This window comes from Hibiscus syriacus, unplaced genomic scaffold (genome assembly GCF_006381635.1).
Source record: "Hibiscus syriacus cultivar Baekdansim isolate YM2019G1 unplaced genomic scaffold, ASM638163v2 tig00000778_pilon, whole genome shotgun sequence".
Classification (NCBI taxonomy): Eukaryota; Viridiplantae; Streptophyta; class Magnoliopsida; order Malvales; family Malvaceae; genus Hibiscus; species Hibiscus syriacus.
In genome coordinates, this window is record NW_024061825.1 from 1549648 (window position 1) to 1571563 (window position 21916).

The window sequence follows — 21916 nt, forward strand, 5'->3', positions numbered from 1 at the left end:
CGAATCAAACCGCTTCAGTGCTTAAAAGATATGATTATTATCTCTAGATATTTTGAGTTCAATCACCAACGACGACATGATATTTGAGTCTTTAAAATAAATATTATCATTCGTATTCACTTATAAATATTATGCTGTACATAATATCTAAACACCTTTTGGAGCCAATTGCATTCCCATGAAATGAATCTCTTACATGTTCCATCAGATATCAATTTCTCTTACAACCCAAAGGAAATTATATTTTTTTAGGACAACATTAGTCATCATCTTCTTCACTTCGTTATGCCCACAATCATGATTCTTGGTAACCTCAACCCGCATGCCTTCCCACTTCTATGCTCTCGGTCTCCCTATAAATTCACTTCCCATTTCTCCTCTATCAAACGCCAACCATTTATCTCTCTAATTCCCCCATTTTGATCTTCTTTTCATCTTTTTCTTTGGGTTTTTCTTGTTTTTTCGATTCGGTTAAGGTTTCTCTACCATGGCTGCTTCTGGTTTCGAAGGTTTCGAGAAACGCCTTGAACTCCATTTTTACAGTGACGACAGTGATCCGACGGTCACGATGGGTCTTAGACTGATTGATTCGATTCGCTTAACAAAGTCCTCCGTGTCGTCCAATGCGCCGTTGGCGCCATCTCGGCTTACGTTGTGCGGGTGTAGGTACACCCGAGGCAGCTTCATTTTCCCTAAATCACAGCCGTTCCCTCATGTTAATTTCAGGCAAGAAGTGTTTATATCGAAGAGAATTTACCTGATGCTCTTTGCTTCAGGAAAGCCTCCGTTATGCCTTCGAAAAACCCTTCGTTTCATGGCATGTTTTCTACGCCGAGACGGTGGTCATTTCACGGATGAAAACACTTTCACCGTCGAAGTTTGCATGACGGAACTCGACCGAGTCATGGCTCGGAAATTCTTCAAAACAACCCACGACTCGGCTGTTTCCAACACTGACTGATGGCCGGAATCGACAACATTACCCGCGGGCTTTGATTTGTGATTTCGAGTTCGACCTTGCGGTACTCCATGAACGCGTCGACGGTGATCGTTACTCGACGATCCATGTTACGCCTGAAGATGGGTTCAGTTACGCGAGCTTCGAGTGCATCGGGTCCGTTACGATGACAAGACGAATTCGTCGAGAGCTTGAAGAAAGCGTTCAGGTCTTCAAGCCAGGGACGGTTTCAGTCGACGACGAGCCTTCACCGTCGTGAGGTTTGCACGAGGTGCTCGTGCTATGGAACCTTTAGGGCTCAAATGCCGGAGTTTTGCTACGGACGACTTCCCTGCCGCCGTACCGTTGTTTTCCAAACGTCACGTCGGCTCGTCGGAAATGATATCGGAGAAGAAAGACAACATCACAACGACACAAAAGGTAGATAAAATGTTAAAACAGTGAAGTATATAGGTCTAGTTCTGAGGAGATTTTGAAGTCAAATTGTAGTTTCAGTCCTCTACTATCTTTAAAATTGAGACTTAATCCCTATATTTTAATTTGAAATAATTTGATCCTCTAATATCATTAGTTAGTCTAAACATCATTTTGATTAAAATGTTTAAGTATTTTTTCTTCTTAAAAACATCGTTTCTATCTCATTATATTGATATATCCTTTCTAAACGATGAAATGGCTGTTACTAATAAATAAAAAATGACGTTAACATTTTAATGGAACTAGTTAATTATTTATATTAATTATTGATATTGTAAACATAAAAATTTAATTATGTTAAAATAAAGTAAAGCATATATATAAACTATTGAATTTTGCTCTTGATTCATTTATATTACTGAATTTTTAGTTTTTTCAATTATAGTATTAAATTTTAGTTTAACATTCAATTATGTCACTCTACCTTAAAGTCCCTAATAAAACAATCATATGACTAACATTTTCTGACATGACATGTCACACAAAATGATATCATTTTGATGGATTGTTTTGATGCATATAATGACGTCGTTTTAGACATTAAACTTTATAGATGTATCGATTTTTGTTATTGAGCTTTTAAACGATTTTCTTTTTTGACATTGTATTTTGTAGTTGTCGTCGTAGCCAATCATCTATTGTCACTGATAATCTTTTGTGACAAAATTGATATTAAAATATTCACATTTCACTCTTATTTTTTTTCATACGATTAATTTTTCACAAAATTCATTCAAAATTGATGAAATTAAACAAAAAAATGAATATTTTTTTAGATGTTTGGTGACTTTCTTATATTTATGCGATTTGGGATGTTTGTTCGAAATCTGAACGGCGAAAAATATTCTAGAAGACAAACAACATACCTCAAAAATAGTCTCATTGAATGATCATTGAAAGAGATTGTAGTATAAATACATCACACTTTTAAATGAAAAATTATTGATTTTGAGTGGATTTTGTGAAAAAACGTCATAGAAAAAAGAAGAAGAGTGAAATATGACCGATAATGAGCAATGGCTAGCTGCTACGACGGTAAAAAAGTGTAGTGCTTAAAAAGTAACATGTTTAAAAGTTCAATGGCAAAATCCTTATACCTTTAAAGTTCAATGTCTAAAACGATATTGTTTTAGGCATAAGAACAATCGTGCCAAAATAATATGTTTTGATGTTTCAGACTACGTCAACGACCGTTAGTCATGTTATTGTCTCGTTATTGATTTAAAGTCGAAATTATATAGTTGGAAATAAAACTAAAATTTAATGTTATAATTGATAAAATTAAAAATTCAATGGTATAAACGAGTCAATGGGAAAAGTTCAGGTGTATGTGAAGTAGTTCTTCCTAATTAAAATATTTAAATAAACTTTGAATTTAAGAATAATGAAGGGACTAAAATATAATTTGATCAGACTTTTAATAGGAAAAAACCCCGAGGGTTCAAATATATGATGATGTGGATGAATATGATTGGTTAGAAAGGGTGATGAATGTGAGGTTGACTTAAGTAAAAAGGTTAAAGTGAAAACATAAAAAAGAAAAAAAAACGATTTTTTAGGATGATGACGTGGAAGAATCAGGAAGGTGGGGGAGCAGGAGATTTGGGAAGTTGGGATCACAATGATAATGTACCCCATTTAGGATTGTCACGCCAACATAATCTTGACATATATATTCTCATTTTTCATTTTCCCTATTTTTGATATAGGTGTAACGGGTAATAACCAATCGAACTAAATTACCCAAATTTAATTAACCCATTTTTTCTATTAATCGTTAACCAAATCAATTTTTTTAAAAAAAAAATTAACGAACCGAACTAAGCTCGGTTAATCGAATTAACCAAAATTTATAAATAAGATATAAATAAGATATATTAAATATTAAATATTTATTGGTTTATTCAGTTAATTAGGTCGGTTAATTTGGTAAAAAACCGAGTTTAAATACCCATAAAGCTAAATAATATATATATATGTGTAATATTAAATATTTAATAATTTCGGTTATTAAACGATTTGGAACCGATTAAGAGAAACCAAAATTTGAAAAAAAAAATTAGTAACCATTAACTGACCAAAATTTCGGTTAAATCGGTTAATTCAATTTTAACCGAACAGTGAACACTCTTATTTTTTTGAAGGTTTATATAAAAAATTATCTTTTTTATTTTCCCATTTGTTATTTTATATATGTTTTTAGATATATGTGTTAAAATATTTGAATCCTACTCGAATAATTATTTAGGTTGATGATCAAGTTGAACCAAAGGCTAACTAGAAAAAAAATTAATTCCATCGTATGTTCCCAAATTTTGACTTTTGAATATTTTAGTTTCGTTTCTAAACTATGACTCTAATTTTAAATTAGTCCTTAAATTTAAACATTTCAGTTCCATCCATAAACTATGACTCTCATTCTAAATTAGTCCCCAAACTTTTGAATTTTCAAATTTCATCCTCAAATTCTTCCAAATATGTAATTAGTTTCAAACATAGTTAACCTAATTTTTTCAAACATATAATAATATAACTTGGCTAACTATTTTATTAAAAATGAATGTGATTAGTATACACATAGTTTAGGATGAAATTAGAATATTAAAAGAGTTTGGAGACCAATTTAGAACGAATGTTGTAGTATGGGAATGAAATTGAAATATTCAAATTTTGAGGACTAATTTAGAATAATAGTCATATTTTAAGGATAAAATAGAATATTTAAAAACTTAGAGACTAATTTAAAATGACGGTTATACTCTAAGGACATATAATACAATTAACTCATAAAATAATAAAAGATTTATACTAACAATGTCTTGTCATATGCATACAAATAAATACATTTATGATTATTATAAGTAAAATGTAACAGTGATCGATCAATGACAGTCTGATAAGCAAGAGTGTAAACAACTGTGACAACAACATACAGAGATGGATCACTCTAACGTCCCAAAGCATCAGACATAAAGGAGGAAAACTGGAAGAATATTCGAAGTGAACAAATAAAAAACGAATCGTCCTTTAATCACAGTTTCGTTTGACACATATATCTACTAACATTGTTGTTGCTTTCAAGCATTGACTCGATAACATAATGTTTTAAGCATTGGTTCTACCATATAACTTAAATGGGGAGTTGATCCACTGAATATAGCTCACACAATTTTGGGATTAGATTTTATCATATCTCAATCAACAGGTTAACGTCAAGCTCAGTCGATCGTCGTTTTTTTAACGAAAAAGATTAATTTGAAACATATGAATAGTCAGGTGACTATTATATAACTTTTAATAGTCGGTGACTCAATACCTTATAACTTTTAATAGTTATATGACTCAACAAAACAACACCCTATAATTGATGGATCATTTTATAACTTTTAATAATCGAGAGGTTTAACCACATAACGACTTATAGTTGGGACCATTTGTATACTTTATTCAAAATTTAATTATTATTATTTTCTTTAGAAGTTCTAAATCTAATCCTAATTTTTCTAAAAGGGAAGAGAAATATACTTTAAGAAAAGGATAAATTACATCATTCCTCATTGAGCTATACTATGTCTTCTATTTTATTCATTGTACTTTTAATATTTTTAATTTGCTCACTGAACTTTCAAATTACTCCTAATTTGATTACTTTGAATTATTTTATTATTATTTTTGTATGATGTGACATTTTTTATTAGTATTTAATATAAAATAAATTAAAATATTAAATAAAAGCAGAAGATGGTCGGATGTTACCGCCGACCACCGTTGGTCGTCGTAGATGGTGGCTGTTCGGTCTCAAATTTCATGTGTCACTTTATCTTGACACTGTGAGTCTGTGAGTCTAAGTTCGACCTCCATTTGTCGGAACTTGCTTCGAAGTCCATGAAGTGGATATTGAAAGTGAGGAAGTCGTAACGTTTCAGTCGAGATTCACATATTTTGTGACATTTTTCGGGGAAATAACCATTAGATTCAGACTCAGGGGTCGAGACAGATTGACTCATGAAATTTGGGACTGATCGACCACCATCTACGACGATCGACGGTGGCATATGATCATATTTTGTTTTTTATATTAAATAATAATAAAAAATATCATGTCTCACCGAAATAATAACAAAATAATTCGTAGTGATCAAAATAAGAACAATTTTTAAAATTCAATGAATAAATTTAAAAAATTTAAAATACAATAAAAAAATAAAAAAAAACAATAACTTAAAAGAATACTATTCAATAAAAATAAACAACTTAATCAACCTACGAATATCTTAACCATTGAAAGTAAAATTTTCAAATTTCAATCATAGTATATAATTAAATCAGTTAAAAGAAAAAAATATCAACGACTCAGCTGATCATATAAACTTTTTGTCTTTTGCTTTTCCGTCGAGATTTAAGAATACAAACAAAGCCACGTGGTTTTTAAAAATAAATATTCATACAAAATAGAAAGGATAAAGTACGTAAATAGCCCACAAATAGTGAATTTTACATCATTTTGGGTACTAAACTTTCATGAGTTATAAAATTATCATAGTGATGATAATAAGGTTTGAAAAATTAATCTCTATTTTATAAAAATTGATAAATTTAATGGTATTTTATAATTTATGGTGATTATTTTCAAAAAGGTTTATCAATTTAATAATCACTCTATAATTTGTAAAAGTTAAGTGGATAAAAGATATAGAAAATCATAGTTTAGATACTTTGGTGTACTTTAACCAAACGAAAAACCAGCCATTAAATTTAAAAAAAAAACAGTACTACAGAAATCAATAAAGTAAGAGTTAAAAGAGAGCGTTGAACAACATATAAATAAAAATGTTTGCAATCGTTAAATGAATATATTTACTAACACTAAACGAATCAAATCTAAACATCTTAAAAAATAAATAAACGAACACGACCTTGTTCGTTAAGCATGATTCATTTACACTCCTATCTGAAACCAGATAGGGCCGATGTGGTTCGAGCTAAACGGTGTTACGAAAATGGAAAGTAGCGTAGGATTGCTTTATTAGACAATGTAGTATGAGCCTTCACTGTTCTGTAATCTTGCGGTTGGAGGTCTTTAGAAAGAAGCTTATGCAGTCGCTTCAAGAGGATGAAGAAAGTTCGTTTGGTGGTCCTCGTATCGTTGCGAAACTAACTCCACCGGGTACAATTTTCTTTTTTCCATGTTCACCGAGTCGAGTTCATTCGAGCTTCATTTGTGAGATGCATAATTTGTTGTTCAGAGCATAAGCATTCCCCCCCCTTTTCTTATGATATAACCCTTGGTTTGTTTCAACGTCTACAGAAGACGATGCGACCGTTCCTTCAAGAAATTCTTTCGAGGAGCATGACGCAGACGGTATGCTTTGCACTCCATCGTTTTTGGCAGGCCAGCCGATTTTATTCGTAGATATGATACTATAAATCTATGTTGCTTCAATTCTTCTGCATTTTTTTGAAGTTTTCTGCTTCTACATTTATCGATGCTCGAGCAAGCATATGCCGGTGCGGTATCATGAAAAGTTGCAGATGTTTGCAATCTATTTTTCTTACTAAGTAACATTATAATGGCAGCCTCCAGACCTGGCATGCCTCAGCTGCGAGCATCACAAACAAGCACACCTCGGCTAACTCCTCTGGCTTCCCCACCGAGTCTCTCAGCTTCTGCTTCTCCAACAAGAACATCGAAGCCAGTGTCCCCTAGGAGCCATTCGGTTTCGTTTTCTACCTCGAGAGGCATGTTTGATGATAGGCCGTCGGTACCGAGCTCCGATTCCAGATCACTGACAGGTTAGCTTCTAAGTGTTCTAAAATAAGACCTTGTAGGTTGGATTGCAATACTAACTGCTGACAAAGAATTCTAAAAATTAACCCGGTTCGACTTCTTTCCGGATACGTTTCAGGACGCACTCGGGTCGATGGAAAAGAATTCTTCCTCCGAGCCAGGTAAAGCAGAATCAACTTATCTGATTACATAGCGCAGATTTAACTTGTTTTACAAGACAAACTAAGCAAACGTAATCAAATTACTCTCAGTTTGTTCTTGCTTCTTAATTTATATTACCAGTTTCGGAATTTTGCTTGCACCTTACGAAATTTCCTATCTCATTCGTATTCATCAGGAACCGATTGTCTTACGAGCAGTTCGGCTCATTCCTGGCAAATGTTAAAGAACTGAATTCCCACAAGCAAACCAGAGAAGTATGAGACTCCCTGTCTGAAAATTTTCTTTGTTTTATCTGTTTCTCATTGTGACATTTTCAACTCATTGTTTATCGGAATAATCCAGGAGACTCTAAGGAAAGCAAACGAGATTTTCAGCCCCGAAAACAGAGATCTTTATGCAATCTTTGAGGGTCTGATTAATCGCAGCCTTCATTAGATCTGCTTAAAGCTAACACAGTGCCCACGGTTTGTAATCATCTGTTCTTCCACTATGTGATTTTGACAACTTCTGGTGTAAAGTTGCTTTATAAAGCCTCAAACTCTATATATGTATATGTAGATACTGTTTGGTTGGTGAGAAAACATAGGAAATGCATGTCAAAGGAACAAGAAATGTACCGAGTCTTTAGATTCTTTTTGAAATTTTATCTCTATTTGAAGCATAGAAAAAAAAATTACTATGAAGAATATGATCACAGACGTAAGCTACTGCAGAAACATGAAACGAAGTTTGGAATTTAATTTTGGATGATCTCCATCCATTAATACAGCTCCGAGGATTTTAGTTCAGAATATTTCCCGCAAAATGAAACGGATTCAGTTGTTTCGATAAGCTCGGGATCAGAAACTGCTGTTTGGTTATGTCCGTAATCGCAATAAACATGCGACTTTACCGTGTGGCGATACCTGTGATGAGTATGCTTCGACGTGTATAGCCTGGACAATAGGTGCTTGATAAACTGAGCTTCGGGTGTTCTCCTCGTCAAGTGCAGCCGATGTAAGGTCCCGGCGAACTGTCTGACTTTATGTCGAGTGCCGAGTAGAATGAATGTGATCTATATTGGATTTTTTGATTCGAATTTTATTCGTCCCTACTTATATCTGACCTATATTTGAAGATGAGTACAAAAATATGATTTTCCAAGTGATAACGTTGTCATGTACTTGTGTGCCCCAAACGTATCAGATATGGCTATATAGAGAGAGAGGTACTTAATGAGTTGAGCAGTTCATGTGCTATTTAAATTTGATTCAATCAAAACTTAATCAAAGCTCAATTTGGTTGATTTGACTTCGACTCGAGACCTTAACGAATTGTGTCAAGTAAAGTCCAACTCAATTTAGTAAATTCCCGAGCAGTTCGTTAATTTTTTTAGTAGTTTGGTGATTGCAAACAACAATGAATGAAGAGATATTGATATCCTTATTTTTAGTAGCGATTATGTATCGTTGAACTCCTTTTTCTTTCCAAGAATGTTTTTAATATGTTAGTTTGATGTATTTGATGATTGTTATTTTGGAGTTTAAACTTTAAAATTATTTTATACACTCTTTTGATAATTTTTTAGTTAAATTTGTGAATTTAAGTTTATATTTAAATTTTATATAATATTAGTAAATTTTAGCCATAGTTAAAAATATGAAGTAAAACTTTTAGTGTGTGTAACGAGTAACGAGCTTAATGAGCAACGAGTCGAGTTGAGCAACAAATTTTTTTAACGAGCACGAGTCAAGCAAAATTTTTACGAGCAACGAGTTGAGTCGAATAATAAAATCTTTTAACGAGCACGAATCGAACACTACTTAACTTATGATCGACTCGCTCGATAAATACTCTTAACTATATATCTTATCCGTATCCTATACCGTATCCTTGTTCGAATATACCAGTTAGAGTAACGTAAGGGAACATGAAGTTTGCATAACATAACCTACAAATATCCAAATGTATCAAATGTTGATTATTTATTTCTATGTTTCTTATATATATATATATATTTTATGAATAACACATATTATCTGGACTAATTATAATCTTCTTAAATTTGTATATTTGAATAACTATATTGTTTTAATACTCTGGAATAATTATAAGATAATATTATTGAAAAAAAAAATTAACCATCGATAATACACATACCTTGAAAATATAACTACTCAAACTTAAGACTTTTAAAGAACACAGTTCCCTCCTACAATTGAAGATGTTTAATAGATTTTGAACTAATTATACTTAATACATTGAAAATCACAATCTCTAACAATATCAATCGAGTTAAGACCAAATAAACCAACAAAACTCCCTACTAATCTAATTTTTTTTTGTTACAAAAAATTTAGGTATGGGGTGACTCTCTTAATCCAGGGTGAGACCATACTTAAGACCCAATTAGAATTTACATAGGACTTTACAAATTATCTACCAAGAATGACGGTGGTGAGATTTGAATTTGGCCTTAAATGCTCAAATTTATGAATCTCAACCACTTGTGCCAACACTCGTTTGGATCTAATTTGTCATTTAAAAATATTAACATATATTCTAAATTCAACCTAGTGAATATTTTATTCAAATTTTACATTCAATGTGAATCTCACATATCCCCAAACCCTAAAATTTAAAATTGATTATTGTTTTCTCTGAATTTTATATCACACTAATTCCCACAATTAAATGCACCACAAATAAGTTATTCAACTTGTATTTGGTAGCTCATTCATGAAAAAGGAAAGCAATCAAGGATTGGATAGTATATGATTTCTGGGAAATAATGTAAATATAGATTTAAGGAAGTATTCAGAAATTAATTCACTGATATTTGTTCAATCTGTTAAAATCAATCTGCCAATTAAGGATTATGGAGCAATTAATAGCATGAATTTCAATCGATTCAAAGGCTATAAATTTCTTCATTTTTATCTCGATTCTACATCAAAAGCTTAAACAGTTTTGAAACAATCGAAGCAATGAAGAAATCAATTTTACTAACCAATTTAGTCTCTGCTTTGCTTGTCCTTGTTGCTGTTCAAGTCCATGGATTTGAGCCCTTTGATTTTGAATCTGAATTCCCACAGGATTTTGAAGCTTCCAAATTTACTTCTGAACCCCAATATTTTCCAGAAACAAATCCTGAAGAACCTTCATTGCTTTCACAATTTGAAAATCCTCAGGATTTCCAAGAAACCCATTCTTCTAAATCTGAACGTCCTTATGATCCATTAGAAATCCCAAGTTTTCCCGAGAAAACTTCTCGGTTATCCGATAACGAATTCCCCAAAGAATTTGAATACCCGGTAGAGTCTTTCGAATATGGAACAGATGCACTCCGTGAAATCAAATCGTCTCCACCATCTCCTTCTCCACCGCCATCAGAATCACAATCCCCGTCGCCGTCGCCATCAGTTCCAGAAGACACTTGCGTTCACAAGTGTGGGCAGAAATGCCTCAAAGTATTCTTTCCTCCCCTTCGCAAAATATGCCTCAAATTCTGCAAGAAGATATGTTCGCTCAATCACTCAGTTCTGGTCTACAAATGTACCAGTCGTTGTGCAGAAACCATGCCCAGAATCTTCAGATCCGGTAAAGAACATTCTCTTTCTAGAATCGATGATCGTTTCATTTTTCTGATAAAAAAACTAATATTTTTGCTTTTATTTTGAATTTTTGCAGACTTGAAGAAATCAGCTGGATATGTGGAATACTGCAACAATAATTGCATAGCGAAACTCTAATATTTTTACAAATAATAATATATTCTGGGCGAAACAAATAAATCAACATTTTAAAAAGTAAATCATATCACAAATTCATATTTGTATATCGAAATTCATGCACTGAAAGTTGTATTTGCGAATTCTTTATCTGAAAAATAAAACAGATTTGGATTATTGATATCTGACTCTACAAATAATATTATATTAAGGAATACGACTATCGGATAAAATAAAATCGCAACTGATAATTTAAAAAAATAAATTTTTTTATTGAAATCTCATCTAAACCCCTCCCAAACATATTTGGAGCCTTAGGATGATAGTTAAAGCTTGTGATTAAAGATGACATACTGGCGTAATTTCGTGGATTTCACATTTTATCCGTTTCTATTAGGACGGGATAAGTATAAATGTAATGGGTAGTGGGCAGTGGGTAGTGGGTAGTGGGCACCCGTCCTTAGTTGAAACGAGTACATTTTGTCTGCTGTGATTGTCTTCTACATGGATGCTAAGGCGATATTGCATTGTCCCATTTCTTCGGTATCTTCCGATGTACTTACTTGGAGCGGTCTTTCCTCCGGCTCTATTCAGTTTGAAAAGGGTAAAAATGACTTTTGTGCGAGCACATGGCTTCTCCTTGCTACCGGTGAAGCACTACAGGTTGCTTATCTTGTTGCCATCGCTTCGACCTCCGTCGATTCTCCATTATCTTCCTTGGCGTTCCATACTTGTCACTAGATGAAACCTCCTTCCATGACCCTAAAGATTAATGTTGATGGGGCATGTTCGAGGCTCACTGATTCTCTGATCGTCGGGATCATTGTGCGTGACAGCGTTGGCCTGTGTATAGGGAAGCTGATGGAGGGGTGACATGGTAGTTAATAGAAATTTGTATAATTACACATTTGATTCTTAATTTTTATATATTCTATTAATTTAGTCTTAATGTAATTTTAATTTTAGACACATGACTCTAATAACATGTGTCATAGCCATGTATTGACATGTGTCATCTCCTGATTGAATGATTAATTTATAAAGTTAAATTTAAATTAAGACTAAATTAATAGAATATACAAGTATTGAGGATCAAATGTATAATTATGCAAAATTTTGTTAACTACCACGTCACTCCTTCGTTAGATTTTAACGACAAGTGGCTTAAATGACACCACTTAAATAGTCCAGTGATCATATAAACGTAAATTTAAAAATAGTGGTTATTTTGATACCAACCCTTAGTTGGGTAGTTATTTAAGTACCCTTTAACTTATTAAATTGGTTTTCAATTTATTTAAATCAAATGATGAATATTAATGAGTTAATTGTATCATATGTCTCCAATCTATCACCCTCATTTCAAATTAGTCCCTAAGCTTTTAAACATTTCAATTTCATTCTTAAACTATGACTATTATTCTAAATTAGTTCTCAAACTTTTGAACATTTCATTTCCATCCCCAAGCTATAATCTTCATCCTAAATTGGTCCCTAATTTTTTTAATATTTTATTTTTATCCTAAATTATTTGTATATACTAATCACATCTCTTGTTAATAAAATCATTAGGCAAGTTAAACTATTATATGTTTGAAAAAAAAATAGGTTAAACTATGGATGTAATGGACTATTATATTTTACTTTGGGACTACTAAAATAACTTTCCAAAACTCATTACAAGGAATTTCTATTATACTAGTCACAGACGATTGTATAGTCATCCTAGTGGATGATGGAATGCAAGCATTTCTATTGCTTCCTCTTGACCTTTTCCGCACAGCAATTGGATGTCCATTGACATCCGACTGAACAGGTTTTCGTGGAGTGTTCTTCCAATTCATCAGACTCGCCAAGATCAACGGGCGTTTTCTTGGAGGATCTTCTTTTTCTGGGATGGCATGGACACAGCACGAACTGAAGTGAACCTGCGGACAAATCCTATGGAAAACAAGCAATGTTAATAAAGCCACAACATATCAACAAAGTCGAGCATTCCTGACCATGAACAGGCCATAGAAAATACCAGGTTCCTGTTCTGGCACCGCTTTGACGGCCGGTGTTGATGCAGGAACATGGATTCCTGAAGAAACACGTAGTACAATATCGTAACTTCAGTTGAGACAGCAGGATCAACTTTCGGACATACAAAACATACAGGTAATCGTAGCCAATACCACTAACATTTGCCAAAAAAACTCTAAAAGGAACATACCCGAACTCCTCTGTTCGTCGGTGGGTTGATCGCCGATTACTACGTCATCACCTGAGACCTCATCACCATCATCCAAAACCTCGGTTTCATCTGTTCCTTCACCTTCACTTTCAAGAGAAGCGCCGCCATCGAATTCATCCAACAACTGGGTCTCCGTATTCTCGCAGCAATCTAAATCATCCAACACTTGTGTTTCGTCGCCAAAGTTCAACATTTGAGTTTCCTCACCAAGGTTCAGACATTGAGTCTCGAACTCATCCTCAATTGGAACATTATTATGATCTACAGAAACTGTATTTTGTAGAAACTTTAATTCATCATCACCATCATCATCCTCATTATCATCTCTGTCAACTATATGAATTTTTTCCAAACCCATAATTCACATAACATACGACAAAAAGTAGAATCGGGAAACTGAGAGTCAAATTCATCCTCAATTGGAAAATTGTTATTATCTACAGGAACCGTATCTTGTAGAAAGTTTAATTCACCACCATTCTCAATATCATCTCCTTAATTTCACATAAATTTTCAAATGAGTTAAAGCGTAAATAACTAACAATACTGAAACATTAAGTAGAAAAAAAACCAAAGATTGAAATAAACATACCAGAAAAAGGAGAATCGAGAAACTGAGAATCAAATTCAAAGGGCTGAGTCTCGGCATGTGCAGAATTGGTGCTTGGGTTCGTTTCAGAAGGTTTCGTTTCGCCATTGATGTCTCCAATACTGCCTATTGTTTCACTTCAATTTCATCTGAGAATGTGTTTAAAGACTGCAGAACAACATCAAAACCCTAAAATGCTGAGACGTTTTACATGTTTAAAAAAAGAGGAACTCAACATTGTACCTTAACACAAGCTTTTATGGTTTAGGTGTTGCAGGAATGCAGAGTGAGCAACAAAATATTCTCATTTAAGAAATTAAATAAATTCAAGGTTTAAAATGTATATCGAATTGATTAAACTTATAATTCAAGTTAAAAGCAGTTTTAATATTAATTTTTAAATATAATAATTAATTAACAAAAATATGTAACTGATCAGCAATGACGTAGATAGAATTACATTAACTCCTCAAAATCATAATGATGTTACAATTGTTTTACATCAAAACATATGATTCAACAAGACTTTAACCATAGTTGTTCTGTTTTTAAAACCACTGACCGATCATGTAATGTACACATGATGTGAAGAAAAGTGGGCATTTAATAATCTTGCTACTCAATACTCTAGGAAGAAAAATAATGTGGTGGCAATGCTGCAGGATCAAGTTCCCAAGATCCTCTTAAGCTTCCATTTCTCTCATGGGTTAGCTGGAAATATGGAATCTGATGAGAAAATCGAAGCTGATCGGCTCGAGGGATTTTGAGTGTAACATGCGTTCCTCCTTTTACCTGGGGCTTGAAAACGGAATTGAAGCCGTCTACTTTGTCTAAAAGTAAAACCTTGAAAAGAGAGTGATTTTCCTCCAAAACCTGCACTATGTCATATTCCCAGTTCTCTAAGTCAGAACATTTTATGTCTCGAGTCCAGTTCCGGTACAAGGCCCAGATTTCGCCTCTTCTAGGTACAATGGTATATTCTGCCTTCGAACCGGTAGGCTCGGCTTTTAACAAATGAGAAAAGGAATCGGTGGAGGTGTAGGTCTGGGAACCATTTCCAATTCTAAATCTCCCACAAGAAGTTGGCATGTCCGGATCAGACCACTCGACCGTGGATTCTGATGGGCTACGAAAAAGCCATCTCAAATGTATTTTGAAAACTGGATGGGAATCGACTTTCTTGATCTCACCGTAGTACTTTGGCATGCCATCCTCATCACCATACAGTGCCCATATCTGACCAATGCGGAACTTTTCCTTCGTTTTTGTAGTGTCAAAATTGTGGAATTCTGGTTCTGGAATTTCAAAAGAAGAATCCGGAGGAACAGAATTATTTGATCCCACCATTGGCTTCTCCGTTTCTGAAACTTCAGGACATGAACCACTAGGATTTCTTCCATTACCACCTTCCTCCTCCAAGTCCTCGGAAACAAAAAATTCTTCAGGTAAAGAAACAGGTTCGAGTTCAAATGAACCTTTTGGCACCCCTTGCCTCTCTTTACCGGTCAGGGCGAATGATGGAACCCTGTGTGAAAACCTGAATAGTTCCCTGGGTGGAATTAGAAATGTATCCGTATTCATTGGCGAGAAGACACTAACAAACCCTTTGACCTTAGTCAAGTAAGCAACCTGTACCCCTACACCTTCAGCATCCTCTGATAAGATCTCAACAACTTCATACTCGTGTTTTTGGGCACCAGACTTCCATTTGATATTCCAGTTCTTAAAAAGGGCCCAAGTTTCTCCTTTTCTTGGAAATATCTTATAGGTATCTCTAGATGTTCCTTTTTCCCAATATATCAAAAGGGAAAACATAAGACGATCTTCAACGTTTTCAGACCCTCCATATTTGAAGTTACCACAAGAAGCAGGTAAACCTTCACTGACCCACTGTACTTCATTCTCATCATCTGGGTCAGGTTCTAGCCACGTTATCCTCAGCTTGAACCCAGATGAAAAGACTCTTCTGATCCGAGCATAGAATCTAGGCATGGCATCCTGCGTATCATACAAAGCCCAAATCTGACCTACTTTAAAACACTCTTTTTTCTTCTCTTTGTCGAAGTCATTAAACTCAGGGTCAGGGTAATCAAAAACCTTGGGCTCTTCTGTTTCTTCCAAACTGGAATCCGACACAGAATCATCAACAGCAGGGTTTGAATTTCCCTTGATACCATCAGCAGAAGCTTCCCTAGTATTCTTACCATTGGGTAAGCTTGCCTCAAAATGCTTACCATTTCCATGGTCCATCTCCTTCTTATCTTCTTTCTCATGATTTTTGTTTACAGGCTTGTCTTCGTTGGCCATTTCTTCAGTGGCACAGTGTGATCCACTTCCCTTGGGCTTTTTTGTGGGATTAACTATGTCCTCCTCATCACTTAAATTTTCATTGTAAGAAACATGTTGCTTATGCCTCCCAGATCTCCGCACATTCTGCGGTACTTGAGAACCAACCTTCTTTCCAGACAAAGCTTCACCATTGCCATCAACCACCACATCCTCTTCTGACTTAATGCTGCTTTCACTGTCACAGCTTTCACTGGAATCAACAATTTGCTTCCTTCCTCTTTTACCATTCACTTTTTCTGTCCGGGCTTCTGAAGTGTTTGCTGCCTTTGGTACAAAAGCTGTAAAAACATTCTCCTTAGTGAACTTCCTTTGAGATTCTTGATCCGCTCTGCCAGCACTCTGATTCTGGGCAACTCCTTGTGGGGGGAAATTTGATTGATTCATATTAGTTGCCTGTGAAACTGCACCTGAATCATAGGCAACAAAGTTCTTTTTGCAAGTTTGACAACGAAGAGATCTGTGAAGTACTTCTGTATAGTACTGGTACCTAACTGTACAGTACGGACACTTTGTCCAAAAAGTGCTCTGGCCATTGGAAAACCCTGCTTGAGTTGGTGGTTGTCGCTGTTGTTGAGAATTCAATCCAGAAAAATTTGGGATATTATTCTGAGCAGCTGTGTGTGGATGCCAACTCGGATATTGCGGGGGACGAAATGCTGCTGCCGGAGTCGGTCTATTAACAGTCACTTTGCGTTTCATGTCATATGCAGATCTTTTGTCTGGATCCAAAAGTGTCCTCTGAGCATCCCCAATCAACTTAAAAGCCGCTTCTGCCCCTGGAAACTTATTCTTATCTGGGTGAAGCTGGAGGGCAAATTTTCTATACTGCTTCTTTATTGAACCTTCATCAGCTGTCTGCTCCAGCTTAAGTATGGCATACCAATCCTTCTCGTTACCAAAGAATGGTTTCTCAGCAGCACAATGCACATCACACACCATTATCATCTGAGAAATATTCTCCAGGTCCTGGCAAAGTTGTTTGGCCTTGATCGCAACTTTAAGAGCCCCAGAAAAATCCCGATTCTGCATCTTCTTCTCCGCAATGTTTTTGGCCCTGATGGCCTCTTCTTTGTTGCAGTCCATAACAAAAAAAAATCCAGACTGAGGCTGGCTTAATGTGTTTCAGAAACAAAAAGAGCTACTGATTGCTTTAGTAAACTAATTCAATTAAAATATAACGGAACTGATACTCTTCCTCCAAGACCTGTCAATTATCAGACAAGTAAGTCATCAGCCTCCTCATTGGCCCTGCAGTAGTTCACTAAATTACAACAGTTAAGAACGCAAATTTGGCAAAACCACAAATCCAAAGATATAAAAAATTATATCTATCAGAACCAATATAACATTTAACATGACAAGTTGATTTGCATGCATGAATAAGGAGTAACGTCTCTACAGAAAAGGGTAAAACACAATTAGAGACGTAAATAAACCAAGTTTGAACGAATTAAGTTGTGTTTGTGTTTGTTTATTATTTTTAAAGGTGTTCATATTCGGTTCATGTTCATTTAAATTTTTAGTACCATGTTCGTTTATTTATTTTTGAAAGTGTTCGTGTTTGTTCGTTTAACATTCGTTTAAATGTCACGAACCTACACTCTTTTTTTATCCTTTTATTTGCAAGTCAAAGAAAAATGGTAAAATTATGTCACTAGTCCTTAATTTCCTTAGGCTGCACAATTTAAACTCTAAAGTTCACTTTATGTTCAATTTAGTCCATACCTTCACCAATATTTAAAATGTAAAAAAATAAAATAAAAAGGAGAACCGAATAAATGAGCTTATAAACAAGTCGATAAAGAAGCTTGTTCATCAACATAAACAAACCAAACAGACCTTTGTTTGTGTTTGTTTGTTTATTAAATGAACATAATCGTTTATTTAACTTAATAAACAATCATAAACGAACGGTTCATTTATCGCTCTGTTTATTTACACCCTAAACACAATGTACTTGTGGCATACTTTCAAATGCATTCATAGATAGTCCCATGGGACAACAAATTAAGGGTTAAAAATTTACGATTATAGGCTTAGGAGAAATAACAAATGATGAAAGAAATTGAAGTCTTCATAATTCTGCATTGACCGAACCAACCAACCAAATTTCATCCGGGAAATTGTAACTAAATGTGTCAGAAACATGTGAGAACAAGAAAAATTCATTGACAAAAAGAAAATTACAAAAGCCATGCATATCAATATGAGTTATAAAGAATGATTTTCCATTAACATTGTTACCATAATGAGAGAAACCAAGTAAATTCCCTCTTTTCTAGCGTGTAGGCCTAAAACCCTGGTGCATAGGAGTGAGCAATATTTAACTTACTCGAAAAATCAATCTTTTCAACTCAAATTGAAAAAAATTCAACTTGAATTGACTAGACTAGTAATTTTATAAACCCGACTTGACTAAACAAATTCAAATTCAAATATATTACAAATATAATTCGAATTACTCAAAAATTTTAATAATCAGTGGATTAGTTTTCAAGTTTGAGTAAGTAACACAACTTTGTATAATATATGTATATCATATGTAAAAAATATCAATAAAATATATATATATATATATATATATATACACGTATTTTATATGATTAAATCGTTTAAATTAGACTCAGATAGTACCATAATTTTATAAAAAAATTATAATTAAATTTAAATATAAACTTGAACAACTCAATTCTGGCCCAAAAAAATTTAAATAAAGTTAGAGTATAAAATAATACTAGTCAACTCGAATAACTTAAAAAAAAATTTTACTCCATTCGATTTAAGGCTGACCCCTAATAGTGCATAAACAATATCAAACCCGTAAGACAACTAAGAAGAAATGAAAACCTAAAACCCAAACTAAATCACAAAATTCTATGTTTCTAACCCACAAAAAATGAACCAACGTTTATTAGAACAGAAATAAACCAAATCCTTAAGACTCGTTAACAAACATGAACGAAGAGGAAAACGTATATGCATTTCAGTGACAGAAAACCCAGAATAACGTAAGTCAACAAAACTTCAAAAACGAACCCTAGAATTTGAAAGGGCGGTAAAAAGAAGCAGCAGAGAAATGGAACTTGCCTGTTTATGGAAATCCAAACGAGAATAGTGGAAACCTCAAACGAAAAACAAAAGGGTTTTAGGGATTTGAGAGATACTGAGACAGAAACCATAGGAGAGGAAGGACTACGAAATTGGGGAAGAACAGAAAGTATCAGAGTACGACATGATTTCTCTATTGCCGCTGATATTGTGATTCACTCCTGGACATGGTTGTGATTTTGGTGATCTTTAGGGGCATTTTAAACGAAGTAAATTACATAAATGTCCTTATAATTTCATCAATTTACACTTTTAAGTATGACATTTTCACGAGTCGGATCGAGTTTCAATTTTTTTTATATTTCTTATAATATTGACCGGAACACGTTTCGTGAAAAAAATAATATTGTTAGAAATATTAAGTATGAGCAAGCGCATTTAATCAGATAATTAAGTTATTCATCTTTATTCTCTCGTATTTTTGTCATATAATCTAAATTTACTAATATTATCGGGTTTTTTTTCGTTAGAGTCTTCATTCTCCTCTTTTTTTAGCAGGATTACAATTATAATTAGAATTTATGAAACTAATGTCAATTATGAATCTCAAACGTAAAATTATTATTTTAAATAAGTTTGAGTTTTAGGGTTTAATAGTTTCATCAAACTTCATCATATACCGAATTATGATCCTTAACCAAAGTTTTCATTTTTCTTTCAAACAAGTCCTCGCTAATACAATGGTCATCGTGAACCGTCCAAACTAACTTATTTCCCCGCAAATTTCAGATTTCACTATAGTTGGAAGAAATAAATTTTGTATAATTATCACATCGTATAATATATCTTTTTTACCTATGAAAGGGGTAATTTAGAAAATAAAAGCAGGTGCAGGGGTAAATTATAAAATAAAAGCAGATGGAGGGAAATAATTGAGGGTAATTTTGGTAATAAGTTAATTAATTGGGGGCAATTGTGTAAAAGGAAATCAGTGGAGGTGTAAGAAGGGTAATTGTGGCAAGCACAATTAATTGAAGGGCAATTGTGGCACAAGGCTAAATTATTTTCTTAATAAAACTTAATTTATTATAAAATTATGAAATTACTAAATTATCCTTATTTTAGAATATAATTAATATTAGAGTAAAGTACACAAATGGTCCCTCAATGATAGGGTGTTATTTTGTTGAGTCCATCGACTATTAAAAGTTATAAAATAGTCTCCCGACTATATGATATTGTTTTAGTGAGCCCAAAAAATGATCATCCGACTATTCATGCATTCTAAACTCATTCTTTTTTGTTAAAAAAATTGACGTACGTCTGAACTGGACATTATTTTATTGCCTCAACAAAACAACACCTTGTAGTTAGAAGATCAAACTTTTACCGTATATCAATCAATAGGTTAACGTCCAACTCGATTGATCTTTAATTTTTTAACGGAAAAAAAGACGAGTTTATAAATGAGTAGTTGAGTGATCATTTTGTAACTTTTAATAGTCGATGGACTCAATAAAATAATATTCTATAGTTGGGGACCATTTGTGTATTTTACCCTTAATCTTATCATAATAATAATTTTCATACTTTTCAACCTTTCAAGTACTTAATGGTTAAAAAGACTATTATTTTTCATTGAGATCTTAGAATCAATTAGTTGCATCTATAGTATATACACATTTGTCAATAATTAAAAAATTTCTATGCATATATTACTTTATGATCGCTCTAAATTTATTAAAAAAAAGGAAATAAGTCGAATTTGCATATATATATATATATATATATATTCTATTTTTTCATGCAACATTATATTTATACTACACATACAAAAATACTATAAATTAATAAAAATAGATTTTGAATCGATATAAACAATTAACATTCAAGGACGTTTGATTAACGGAAAAGAATATCCACGGAAAAGATTATTACTAAGGGGATAATCTTTTCCGGAATAGTATTTTCACGTTTGATTAATGGAAAAAATCATTATCAAGTAATAACTTATTACCAATAATAATATTTTTTAGTTAAATTAGTGGAAATATAATTACCTCTAAAATTTTAGGTAATAAACAATTCATACCACTTTGGACACAAATATTCCTAAAATAACTTATTTTCATTTGAATCATTATCAATTTTAGTTCTTCGTGTTTTACTTAAAATAACAAACTTAATAATAATAATAATAATAATAATAATGTACAAAGAGTTTAATTTAATATAATATTAATAAATTGGAGTAGTTAAAATTAATTTATATTTTAATATTTTTATATTAATCATTTTGTAATTTTACGAGGTACAAATGTTATTATTGTAAAAATCGTAATTATTTAAAATAATATTTAATTTTAAGTTATTAAAAAGTAAATCTTATACATTAAAAATAATATATTTTTTCACTTGAAACCATAATATTATTTTTATATTATATTATATATATAAATAAACATAATACTTACAAAAATTATTTAAAATTATAAGTTTGATATACTAATTATATTAATTATATGTTAAATGTATTTTTCTTTAAATTTGGATAGTGTAACAATTAAAATATTTTTATCTATTTTCATTCAAATATTAA

At 32.9% G+C, this 21916-nt stretch overlaps 2 protein-coding genes, 1 long non-coding RNA gene and 1 pseudogene across 3 annotated transcripts; 2 read left to right on the forward strand and 2 right to left on the reverse strand.

Moving 5' to 3' along the window:
• The first annotated feature begins 487 nt into the window (after window positions 1-487).
• Window positions 488-1217, forward strand: LOC120218970 (annotated as a pseudogene).
• Window positions 1218-6988: 5771 nt separating this feature from the next.
• Window positions 6989-7820, forward strand: LOC120219408 (uncharacterized protein At4g15545-like). Its single transcript, XM_039216227.1, has 4 exons — window positions 6989-7228; window positions 7342-7384; window positions 7561-7639; window positions 7728-7820. The coding sequence occupies exons 1-4, from the start codon at window positions 7006-7008 to the stop codon at window positions 7818-7820; spliced, it is 438 nt and encodes a 145-aa protein (XP_039072158.1). The 5' UTR covers window positions 6989-7005.
• A 5527-nt stretch (window positions 7821-13347) lies between these two features.
• LOC120219418 lies at window positions 13348-14136 on the reverse strand. Its single transcript, XR_005525303.1, has 3 exons — window positions 13924-14136; window positions 13706-13825; window positions 13348-13664 (listed from the first exon to the last, which is right to left on the reverse strand). It is a non-coding gene; the product is annotated as an uncharacterized LOC120219418 (long non-coding RNA).
• Window positions 14137-14358: 222 nt separating this feature from the next.
• On the reverse strand, window positions 14359-17491 carry LOC120114663. The gene has a single exon (XM_039135492.1). It carries the CDS (start codon window positions 17350-17352, stop codon window positions 14548-14550), a length of 2805 nt encoding a protein of 934 aa, XP_038991423.1. The 5' UTR covers window positions 17353-17491; the 3' UTR covers window positions 14359-14547.
• Window positions 17492-21916: the final 4425 nt, after the last annotated feature.